We start from the raw sequence: 12,227 nt of genomic DNA on the forward strand, positions 1-12,227 counted from the left end.
TTCATCTTCTTATGAAGTTGATTTCTTTTTTTGCACAAACACGATTTTTTTATCATTTCCAGCGCAGTAGATTGTGGCACCTCATTGTGCTTTCATGGTGTCATGGTGTCTTTAAAACCAAATCCTAGATGAAAATTGATTTAAAAGTTGTTCTCTACTTTTAAGATCACTTTTGATCACATATGTTAAATCATGTGTGTTCCACGTCGATTACAAATAAATAGATGGTAACACAAAGAGGTCGTTTTCCTTGAAACACCGGAAATAGATAACACTACATCCGGTTGTACTTGCCAACCTGTTGGCGACAGTTCGGGCAGGTGTGCACAACATCCTTGCATCCATTTAAACAGAACGGAATCAGACAGCATCCGAGCCATAATCTAAAACAGTAAAAGGTTACGTTAAAATCAATAAAAATTAACAATTGTGCAAGACGGATATGGATGGATGGAATTGTATACCATTTTAAAATGCATTGATATGAGAGCCCAAATAATTCCCAAATGTAGAAAATGTTAACAGTTTGGTTGGAACTAAATGTCTTGTTACGAGAAATGTGCCACACACGGGAGAAGGATATCACACATAGGACTCGGGTAAATGTAACCTAAATGTGCTTATTATTGGAAAGAATGGTTGTTACCTAGGGTCAAGGCAAACGTTCTGGTGGTATAAATGTACCTAGTTGAGGCGAGTGGCTTAACCACTTGAAGTCGAGGGTAAGAAGGAAATTAGAAATAGCTTAAACATTCTTGTGAAGTAGATTTACTTACCCGAGAAGAATAAGAATGCCACAGATGAGCCATGCTAACGTGCCGGTGGTATACGTGGTAGTAGTCACTATTTGGGCCTGGCAGAATGAACAACTCATACTGACGGGACTCTCACGGAAAATCATAGGCTGTACATACTGTGGAGATGTGACCACCACAGTCTGTGTAGCTATAACAAATAAACAGATATTGTAAAGATACACTGTAAGAAAATAAAACATTATAATGGTTAACATGAGTGTTAAATGATGAAAATAGATTCTTCACGATATTGGTCATTCCTTTGATGTTGCTGTTAAACTTTGTTGAGCTTTATTGATACTGAAATGGCGAAGCTCGTTGACGACTTACTATTCAGTGTCATCAAACATTGTGTTCAAAGGATATGAGTATTTGAACGATTCTTTACGTTTCAATTAGCCACCTAATGTTTTAATATAAAATGGGATTTTTAAACCTTTTTCAGCTTATTTCAGTTTCTTGAATGTCAAAAGCAAAATTATGTATAACGAGGATGATTTCATCTGTAGTAATTTCTTATTTTTAAAATCACATTGCACAATGTTATATTTGATTTTATAGAATACCAGTGAAAATAGTCACATGACCTAGACTATATCTCTATATTTCACACTTTTGCTACTTAGCGAACATCAATATTGTGTTTTTCTCTCTATGGGCTATATATTACACGGAATATCACCCAATCACACGTAATGCATTGCACTGGCATGTTTAAAGACTATATTCCCTTAATAAGTAGACATATGCTCACGTGTCATAAATCATCAATGCGTATTGTAAAACTGCTGAATCAATGAATGCCAACCGAGAGCATATCGTAATCCCACATACCTGTTACTAGTATTTCCAATTTGCATATTACAGAGTTATCTGCACTTGCGGGTAGGTATTGATTGTGACGTCATATGTTTGCGAGCGTAACGCCAAACGTTTCTGCGAAAACGGCGTGAATTGCGCTCACAAAATAATGACGTAACAATTGATACCTACCCACAAGGGAGCTAACTCTGTAATATACAAAGACGGAACATGTTTTATATGACTTTCATGATAACACGACAATGGCATACAAGTATATATACACACGGTTTCTTTACTTTACTTAATAGCGAAACATTTAAGAATATACACGTGAATGTAATTAATACCACAAGGAAGAAAATTATTGAAAAGTACATGTAGTCAGAGCTTTTAACTTATAATAGAAGAATATATGATAGTCACATGGTGATGTCTATTTGTGAAGATGCACAATATTCTAAGTTTTTCATATAATCTTCTGACCCCGATTTCTCGGAAAAAATCTTTTACTACCAAGTATGTTACAGAAGGAGAAAATGTTTTGATCTTCATCTGCACTTTTGTTTTGAGAAAGCGAGCCTGATAGCACAAATTCATTATTCCTGGTCCCTAGTGTAGTGGCAATGTAGTAAGTGATAAGTACCACGCCTTGACTGAGGATGAAAATTTTGTTATAAATTCTCCATAATCATTAATATAAATTTCATGGATACACTGTCTATATAGAATCCAGACTAACCCTCCCAGTACCCGTATCTTTACAATGTACGTTAATGTATATAATGTAGATAATCAGCTCTGCATTCCATACATCCCAATAAGAAAACATTACCATAAGTTACTTAAATCAAGATATCGCAAGTATCCATTAATTTCATATGGCTTTCATATGTGAAAGTAAAAAAGCTGTGGTCATAGTTTAGTTAATGCTTGATATGTTATTATTTACTCGTAAGAGAATGTATGTTTCAAAAAGCCGACTTTTACTGCATGTTAATTTCAATCCATCAAGCACTTATGAAATATTCTACCACACAGATAATCAGGTGTAGGTATTATCCGTTCAATCCAGTCGATCTGTGTTTCTACGTATTGTCGATACTGAATTGTCTCCTTTTTGTCGTAGGGCAGAGACTCTTGCTAGTTTTTATATCGCGTCTCTATTTCCATTTTTTTCTGGGAAAGTGCAGTCAATATGATTTGTGTTTTTTGTTTAAATAATTACACATGGCCTTTCATTTCGTACTTGAATGTAGTTGAAAGTATATACATTGTATCAATATATATGTCAGTATCATCTACTCAGCGTTCATCAAATACAAGTTCTATCAGCTTAACATCCACGCTTCTGAGCGTATCAGTTCCAGCACATGTCGTGTACGGTCTCTTTTCTCACTAATTCCTACCTGAATCTCGCGGCTGACACATTTTACAGTTGGTAGGTCAATTCCTGGCATCTTGTCTTGCCTGTTTACTGTATTGTGTTTATTACCTCTATTTTCACAATATACATACGTATTTGGTTGGGTCGGAATGATTGATTCTAGTCCTTTGGCGATCTGTTCCTTCTTGCAAACCCGAATATTACTTTTGCACTATTGAATTTTTTTCGATCGTATTTTAACCATTTTCTTAGCACCTAACTTTTATATGGCAACTTATGTGGGCCTTTATTGTCGGTTTCTATTTCCGTACATTTTATATAATTGTGACGGAAAGAATCGTAAATGTGAAACTCAATGTAGCTACACCACTCTCAATTATCATATTTCACATTTAACTGGAGGTGGGTGTTGTGTAGATAACCATCTGGTGTGTTAGCTATCTTCTTTCTTCTATCGCTGTTTTTGATATGCATTTTCGATGAGAGTTTGTTGGACGTTTACATGGACTTCAACATCTCCTTTTTTTCAGATGATGTCGATGTGGTCTAGGAGTATATGGCCATAACTACCGTAGTGATATAACCAGTAGATTTAAATAACTTGATCACTACAAAATTCTTTGAAAAAGAAAACTGTATGTGTTATATATGTACTAGTTGATGTAAATACCTCGTTAGACTATTGATGAAGTAATATACATTCTCGTAATTTCTGAATTTCAATTAGTAAGTTCGTTGTTTCATTCCTACCCTCAATTTCTTGCTTTTTTTCTCTCGAAATACTTTGGTCAAGTAGACCCTTGCAGAAGAGAAGTTTCTAACGTAGCATTTATTTTCCCGAGTACTAACCCCTTTTACCGTTTACTGGCCTACTTTATCAAGTTGAAGATTGTCAGATGTCTGTGATGAATTAATTAAATGAAAACTCTCCTTGCAGTTTACTCATATATATTCCCATCAATGACCCCTCAATATTAAGCACCCACCTCTATTAACTTTCAGGTACATTTCTAAAATTTTCTTTTCAAACATACGCGATAATAGATTCCTGTATGCATTAAACTTCATTTTTCATTTCATCGGCTTTTTTTATCATTATTTTTTACACTATTAAACTTTTTAAGTTAACACCACTTTTAAAAAATCCTTTGTAAATGTACACGACAAAGTATCCACGTTAACACATTTTCTATTTCAGAACTGTTTGAAGCTAAAAAGGCAAGCTATGTTGGTATGAAAAGTATGCATGAAGTTTCAGTTTGATTGTCTAAAGACGAAGCTTATAAGGTGAATTTTGACATTTTGTTCATTGTGATAATAAACTGCTCTTTCTAGTGTTTCTTACACAATGAATCCGTCAACGCCATTGCATATAGTTCTCATTCATAGTTCATCATTCCACAGATGCTGTGCTATTCCAAATATAACGTTTGCTCCTTAAACTAACTCGTTCTCTTTGCAAAAATCAGCAATGGCAATTTCTCTCAGAAGACTTCGTAGGTTTTCACTAGCATCCGTTTTTACAACATGGTATAAGATGCTAATGTGTTTAGGTCCTTCATGCTTTGGTCACACAGTTTTGCTTAAAGTCGGTCGTCTTTTCAGGCGTTTGTTTTTAACTTGAAAAGTAACCACCGAATTCTTGCCATTACATCTTTCTTTACTTTTAATCAGTCTTCAAACATTTAACAATCAGAACTATTCACAAAAAGTAACAAATGATATATGTTTAACAATATTTTATTCACAGAATTGCAAACATTAGATAATATCAAAATATCAGGTATCTACATATTTGTAATTTATTCATGACCGTAGTTTCTGTAACAAATATTTCTTATCTATGTGCAGCTAACAAGGACGCTTTTGTTTTAGTTAAACCTATTTAGTTACAATTAATTAAGTCCAACCATTTTATTGAATAAACAAAAAAGTATAAATGAAATTTTGATACTGAGGCCACAATAATCTGAGACAGTAAAATTCTGATTTAAAGAAGATTGTAAACATGACAAGGAAATACTTGTTTATTGACGTTGTAACAAAGATACTTTCAATCAGCAGAATTTAAATTTTTTCATAAAATTAGATAGAAAAACCTACCAAAAGATAAATGATATTAAATTCGATGAAAGCTGATACAATGACAATTGTATGTTATCTCCTGATATATGATATGTTATACAGTGCTATTCTTATATTTCCATTATATTTCTAACGGCGATTCTGTTTCAATAACAAAAATAAAACTAAAAGTTAACAAATGGCAACATAAAAAAATCTGACCAAAAAAATGACATTGGAACTAATCAAGATGATTACTAAAATTCAAATTTCAAATTGTAAACATCAATTTCTCATTGGATATGGGGGATATAATAAAGGGAAACAACTCAGAAGAAATCGATCAAAACGTTGACCATATCAAAAGGATAAATTTATCAAAATTAAAAATAACCATTAGAATAAATTTAAATACGGAATAACCAGTATGGGAGACACTTAAATTGTACAAAAATTTGAAATGTTTTTTGGTAAATCTTCATTTTAGTAGTATTTCTTCTATCATGTTTTCAAATATATCTGCACCATAAAGGCCGATGCAGTCTTTCAAAACTTTCTACCGTAATTCCCCCATATGGATAATTCTGAAACGATCTAAAGCAATGTCACCTCTGACAAACGTTAGCTTAAAGCAGACTGATAGATAGATGAACCATGTAAACCCCCTTCCCCTTTATATAACAACACATAACAATATTTTACATTGATAACAATACCAAATACTATTATATTAAATCTAAATAGATGATTCTGTCTTTAAGACCAATAATTATTGTGATAAAAAGAAAATGATGTCTATCTTAAAAATGTCTAAATATTTTATTAAAATATTCTGATAATATTGAAAATTGACGTTTTTTTAAAATAGTGATGGATTGAAAGACATGAACATCATGTAGGCAACTTTTTAAAATGTACTTGTCGTAACTGAAATGCTTTCACAACACATGAATTCCATTCATTTAATGATTTTGTCTTAAATAATTGATCTGCAATTTATGATCAGAACTCTTTAGTCATGATTCTTTTGTCTTAAAACAACATTTTTAGCTGATGATTATATCATTTAGCTTATTAGAGCAAACACATGTACATAATCTATTTTCAAAGAATAATGCCCAATGTGAATATGGTATTAGGTGTATACAGAAATTAGCACTTCCTTCTTTCATTCCTTTTACATTGTCTTATCTCTCATCAGATACAAATACCTCTAACACACACTTATCACAAAACACAATCATACAATACTTTTTCTCTCAGCTTCACACAGTGGTAATATCAGATTCTACTTCCGAAGTATCTGATTCAGTCGAGCAGCTGAAGGAAAAACTCCAGCTGAAATAAGAAGACACCGGCAATGTAAAGAATGAAATTATCGTCTTTTCTGCAATACTAATTTGGGACAATCAGGTCATAATTTACAATACCATAATATATATGGCATTCTAACATCAACATCATAATATATATTCAGAGCTTATTTTGTATTAGAGTTTTTGTTATTCAGTAGGATTATTTTTCATTACAGGTTCAATAAATTTGTTTCTAAGGCAAGGGTATTGAACTTAAGAAATCAAAATGGTATTTATCTTAATTATACTAGGCCAAACAAAATTAATTTCTTGTTTCTCAGGCACATTTTTCCAAAAAAGGATGAGGGAGGGAGGCTATTTTTTTTTTTTTTTTACTACCTAAAAATGTGATGAGGGAGAGAATTTTTTTTTTTCTCAGTCACATAATAATATACATGAATCATGTGATTTGAAATTGGTAATATCGTCTTTTCTGCAATACTAATTTGGGACAATCGAAAAAATTATCGTATTTTCTGCAATTACTAATTTGGGACAATCAGGTCATAATTTACAATACCATAATATATGGCATTCTAAACTATCAACATCATAATATATATTCAGAGCTTATTTTGTATTTGAGTTTTTGTTATTCAGTAGGATTATTTTTCATTACAGGTTCAATAAATTTGTTTCTAAGGCAAGGGTATTGAACTTAAGAAATCAAAATGGTATTTATCTTAATTATACTACATTGTATATTAAATTTGATTATCTGAAATTAAGTTTATCCAATTAAGATTGGTAATTAAAAGTTCATTCATAATTCTAAAGATATAGATATAGCATTGAACCTGATGGACTGCCTATTCCACTTACACAGAGTTACTTACGTCGATTAAAACTGATAGGGGCATCAAAGTATGGCAAAGAAGATGATGAGGAGACAGGCTTATTAGCTTGGGAACCTGTTAAAAGTAACGAGAAAAGCAAAATCGATAATGGTACTCTGACCTCATATGATATAATAAAATGTCTTTAAAAACAAACAACAAATTGTCTATGACTCTAAACATACATAGCTCAGTGGAATAAATATTTTGACTGTTTTCTTATCAGACATTTAGCGCTAAAGTATTATTTTGCTTATTGTCTTTCCTGTATATGTTATTATTTTCGTGTCAGACATTTAGTGCTAAAGTATTATTTTGCTTATTGTCTTTCCTGTATATGTTATTATAAAATTATTACGAGTGTGTAAATTCATGACTGTGCTACTTATTCAAGATAAATATTGCGTTAAAATTTGGTGGCCCCAAAATCAGTATGTTGACATGTTTAATTATATATTGATAATTCATTATACATAGATCAACATTGTTAAATCAAAATTTATTGTTTAATACACTACTATGTATAAATACCAGTAATTACATCTAGTGCATATACAATCAATGGTAAGTTCAACCGGTAATTATACTTAAACATGTTTTATCAGCTGATGTTCAATTTGGCACAAAACAAAATGCAGTCATGGTGATATGACATGTTCCTATGACTGATGATACTGATTTATTAAAAGACTCTTGTCTGTGATAAAAGATAAATACACCTTACCAGGTATGTGAGGTCCTGGTCCAGCCATCGTGTCCATTTGTCTACCCATGCCACCGACAGGATAGTCCGATGGGAAGGAACTAGGGTGAGAACTCGTAGCAGGCTTCTGAAACCTGTCACCATCGTCTGAAGCATACCAAAGAATGAAAACTTGATCAAATGTTGTAGTCTTCATGGCCAATTTATTGAGTTCGAGTACAAATATAGAAGAGTTATGTCCCTTTTGAGCCACAGTTATTGTCGCTATCAAATACGGTATAGTTTATTTCAGAGTGTGTGAAGTTTTTGAAGTATTTTGTAGGTAAAAACAGGAGGGTCAATTTTCTGTTTGTTCCAGTTTTGTTGGAACCAAATAATATTTTTTAATGATTTTTCATGAATTAATATGCACTAATATATATGTTGAATATACAAGGTAATTGTAAAATGCCAATTATACATTAATAAAGATCATCAAGTGACATAATATACCAGAGAAAAATGTCATATATCATGTTATATTGTATTGAGCAATATGTAATGGATGGGTTGGAAATTGGGGAGGGGGAACAAAGAGTTTAATCCATTGCCCACCTTTCTTTAGAATGTCGAGACCAGGGATGCTAGAGTCTCCACTGCTACTTCTGTATGAGTAGTTTAAGTTGGAGCTTTGCTGGACACTGTCTGTCGTTTTCTTATACCCAATCACTGTAAACAAACAAAATATTACCTCTTTATCACCTTTATCCCATCATGTCAATATACACAAATATTTCTATTTTTGACTACCCCTGTATCCGATATCCGGTGCGATAAAAACAGTGTTTTATTAATTGAATGTTACTCCAATGGATATACTGCTCTAACAAGCTTAAAGATGATACCAAGACAAAAAAATCATATACTAGTCCATTACATTAGGTTGACCCCAATACAGCATCATATAACCATAAGTCAATAGGCAATCATTAACATACAAATCTAGTCTCTAATCCAAAGAAGGAAACAATTGTACAAGGAAATATTGCTAAAAGACACAGCATAAAGACGATAAGTGGATGAACGGACACAGTGCAGACACTAAACATGAGTTAAGGGACAAATAAAGAAGAGAAACGTTACCATTGAGGAAGGATTCGTACGTGTCCTCCATCCCTGTTTGTGTCCTCGACCCTTGATCCCTCGACATAGACTTCTCACTTTTTTGTTCTGCTGTATAACGATGCTGACCAACTGTAATCAAAGAAAAATAAAGTTTGGCGATTCAAATTATTCTTATAAGGCTCAAAGCGTTTTTAATATCCATATCATAATATTTTCATTTAAACAAGAGGCCCATGGGCCTGAACGGTCACCTGATATTTGATACAAAATAGTTATGTCATTTACTAGCCAACTGATGCCTTTTGTTCCTTTTGACAAAATTTCATGAAATAGGAAACAATTTTTGTGAACGTAAAATTATTTCCATAACATAGAGTAATCAAGAAAATTAAAATACAATAAATTTATTAATTTGTCATGGATGTAATTTTTAATTTTCAATAATGATTATTATTGCAAAGGGATCAGTTACAATGGAATAAGAACATTTTTCATACTTGTTTTTTCTAATGTTAGTCTGCATTCAATGTTCCATTAATTTTGGTGAATATTTACAGAAGTTATCATGTTCACAACGAAGATCCAATAACAATTATTTGTACAAAAGACAATAACACAATCAGTTACAGTTGAATCAAGCTGATTTTCAAACTTGTTTGAGATCTTTCCAGTGTTAGTCTAAATCCAAAGTTTCATTATTGTCTGTGCATATTTCCTCAAGTGATCATGTTAAAAAGTCAAATAATAATAATTATTGCAAAGGGCAATAACTCTGTAAATTGCATTCGAATCAAGCTGATTTTGAACTCGATAGATCTTTCCAATGTTAGTCAGCATACAGAGATTCATTAAGATCAATTCATATTTACTAAAGTTATCGGTTTCACAAGGAAAATGTTAACAGACAACGGACGACGACAGACAAAAGACTATTGCAATAGGTCAACATGACCTATGGTCAGGTGACCTTAAAACTTTCATTGAACTAAATTTCTTTTCGTAAGGAGAAAATACTAAAAACAAAATAACATTTTCACAATAAAGCAAGAAGCTTCCTTTGTAGGACACTTCAGAAATCTAACATTATAACAGAATTATGTCATAATACAAAGAAATAGGCATTTTATAAACTCACAATGGTTGTAACACTTACATTGTATTTCCTGTGATTTAGATACTTGTTGACCTTGAGTTGTCTGCCCTTGGATAGGATGACCTCCTGGGTTTAGCTGTCCTTCATTTTGTTTGACTTGATCAAGACTATTCTTGAGACCAGATATGAGGTTGTCACCCAAACCAGGCAACCATTCTTGTAGTTTCTGTACAATATGACTAGGAATGGCACCTGCACATGTAGAAAGAATTTAAATGGAAAAGTTTCAAACAAACAGATTTTTACCAGGTGCTCTGATTTTCTTATAACTTCTAGAGCTTTACAACTGGTCTCACTTCTATCTGAATTTTGTAATTTACATTTTTTTTTCTAGGAGTAATACACACCTGTGGGTTCCTTATAGGACTCCTGTAGTGAATTAAGTGCCCCTGATGTGAAGCGTTTCGATGGAGTAGTCTCACTCTTTGAAGTGTTAACCCCGGTTAAGGATTGCCAGATTGATGATGCTGTCGACAGTTCAGATGCTGATGGATTATTGGTTTCTGTAATATAAAGACACATTCATAATTAACTAATTTCTCCAGTAATATTCCCAACAACAGATATCTTATATTCAAATTGATGCTAAAATATAACAGTAATTTGATTTTGAAACAATTTTCTATTACAATAATATATAAATAAAATCATTTATTCTGAAAAGATAATTCTTGAACTAAGACACATTAATACAATTGTTTATTTCATAAGGAATTTCAATATAAATAGAGGTTACACAATGTGTGGTTGTTGAATATTGATTTATTCCACAAGAGCGAGTTATTTTTGAAAGTTACAAAAGACAGGAGCTTTAGTGAGTGTCTTTTGTAACTTTTAAAAAATAACTTACGAGTGTGGAATGAATTCAATATTTAACAACCACGAGTAGTGTGACCTGTTTCTACCACAATCACATTAGTTTTTAGCCGATATAAATACGGCAAATATACGGTGGGGATACGGTATCGTGTATTTACCGAAATATGCAAATAAGATGTAGTAATATTTTCATCAGCAAAAAGACACCAATTAGTGTTAAAAAGTCATCATTTGATAAAGAATCCTCCGATATCAAATTCTTAAAAATGGGAACATCTTTAGGGTTAAATAATAGTCATTTAACGTCTTATTGAGTTCAAATCTTCATAGTTGCTTCAAGAAAATAAAACTCAATGTTGAACTACATGTATAAATGTAAAAGCATTCATACGACACGGCATTGTCTATTTCCTCTGCCAAATAATCATCAAGCCATTACCATCAAGATCAAGTTCGTTTCATAGACATTAAATCTATAAAACTCCTCAGTGAAATTCTTGTGGGTCAAGATGTATTATTAGTACATATGGTCAATTTAACATGTATGAAAACGTCACATATTTTGACAGAACGACCACGACGCATACGCTTTCCAACACCAGTTTGGACGTCAAGAAGCAATCACAACATAGTATGACGTCATTTGATTATTGATGACGTTGACAAATGATGATGTGACACCAAGAAAAAGAAGTTCGGTCAAAGTTCACCGTTTCAGCCAATCAGAATGCGTACACGTGGTATAAACAAATTGTTAATCAACAGCTGCAGTGTTTATTTGATATCGTGAGAGTTGAATAACACCGCCGATTGTGGTAGAATATAAGTTAATCTTTACACTGAAAGTCTATAATTGTATTTTTCTATATAACTTTCCTCCATCATTTTTGTACATACTTTTCTTCAGAATTCCTTTCAGGACTGGTGGTTTGTTTGTGTTAGGCTGTCCTGTACTACTCTGCGAACCTTTACCAAAATAAAATAATCATATTTTATTACAGTCCGAACAGTGACACCATGTACACCTTTGAAAATTTACATCAAAATTGAATGGTTATCAATGGTAATTACAAGCAAGAGCATCTTTAATCTATCCTATGATATGACAACTACATAGAATATCTTACCTAACTATCTATGCCATGTAATTTATGAGATGATGAGATCAATAATTTAATATCTCATAAGTCATTAAGCCTTTGGTATTT

At 32.3% G+C, this 12,227-nt stretch overlaps 2 protein-coding genes across 2 annotated transcripts in view; both read right to left on the reverse strand.

Moving 5' to 3' along the window:
• Positions 1–274: 274 nt before the first annotated feature.
• LOC138324336 (LITAF domain-containing protein-like) lies at positions 275–3,058 on the reverse strand. The gene is made up of 3 exons (XM_069269411.1): positions 2,983–3,058; positions 777–945; positions 275–383 (listed from the first exon to the last, which is right to left on the reverse strand). The coding sequence occupies exons 1-3, from the start codon at positions 3,056–3,058 to the stop codon at positions 275–277; spliced, it is 354 nt and encodes a 117-aa protein (XP_069125512.1).
• Positions 3,059–4,709: 1,651 nt separating this feature from the next.
• LOC138323310 (serine/arginine repetitive matrix protein 2-like) overlaps positions 4,710–12,227 on the reverse strand; it is a 44,629-nt gene continuing 37,111 nt past the window's right edge. Inside the window, exons 22-29 of the mRNA XM_069267829.1 lie at positions 11,917–11,985; positions 10,548–10,703; positions 10,201–10,392; positions 9,066–9,176; positions 8,538–8,651; positions 7,965–8,090; positions 7,241–7,315; positions 4,710–6,387 (exon numbers count right to left, since the gene is read on the reverse strand). Coding sequence (XP_069123930.1) covers positions 6,338–6,387; positions 7,241–7,315; positions 7,965–8,090; positions 8,538–8,651; positions 9,066–9,176; positions 10,201–10,392; positions 10,548–10,703; positions 11,917–11,985 — 893 coding nt within the window. The 3' untranslated portion in view covers positions 4,710–6,337. The remainder of the gene's footprint in view (positions 6,388–7,240; positions 7,316–7,964; positions 8,091–8,537; positions 8,652–9,065; positions 9,177–10,200; positions 10,393–10,547; positions 10,704–11,916; positions 11,986–12,227) is intronic.

The sequence above is a fragment of the Argopecten irradians genome, chromosome 5, assembly GCF_041381155.1.
Source record: "Argopecten irradians isolate NY chromosome 5, Ai_NY, whole genome shotgun sequence".
In the NCBI taxonomy this organism is placed as follows: domain Eukaryota; kingdom Metazoa; phylum Mollusca; class Bivalvia; order Pectinida; family Pectinidae; genus Argopecten; species Argopecten irradians.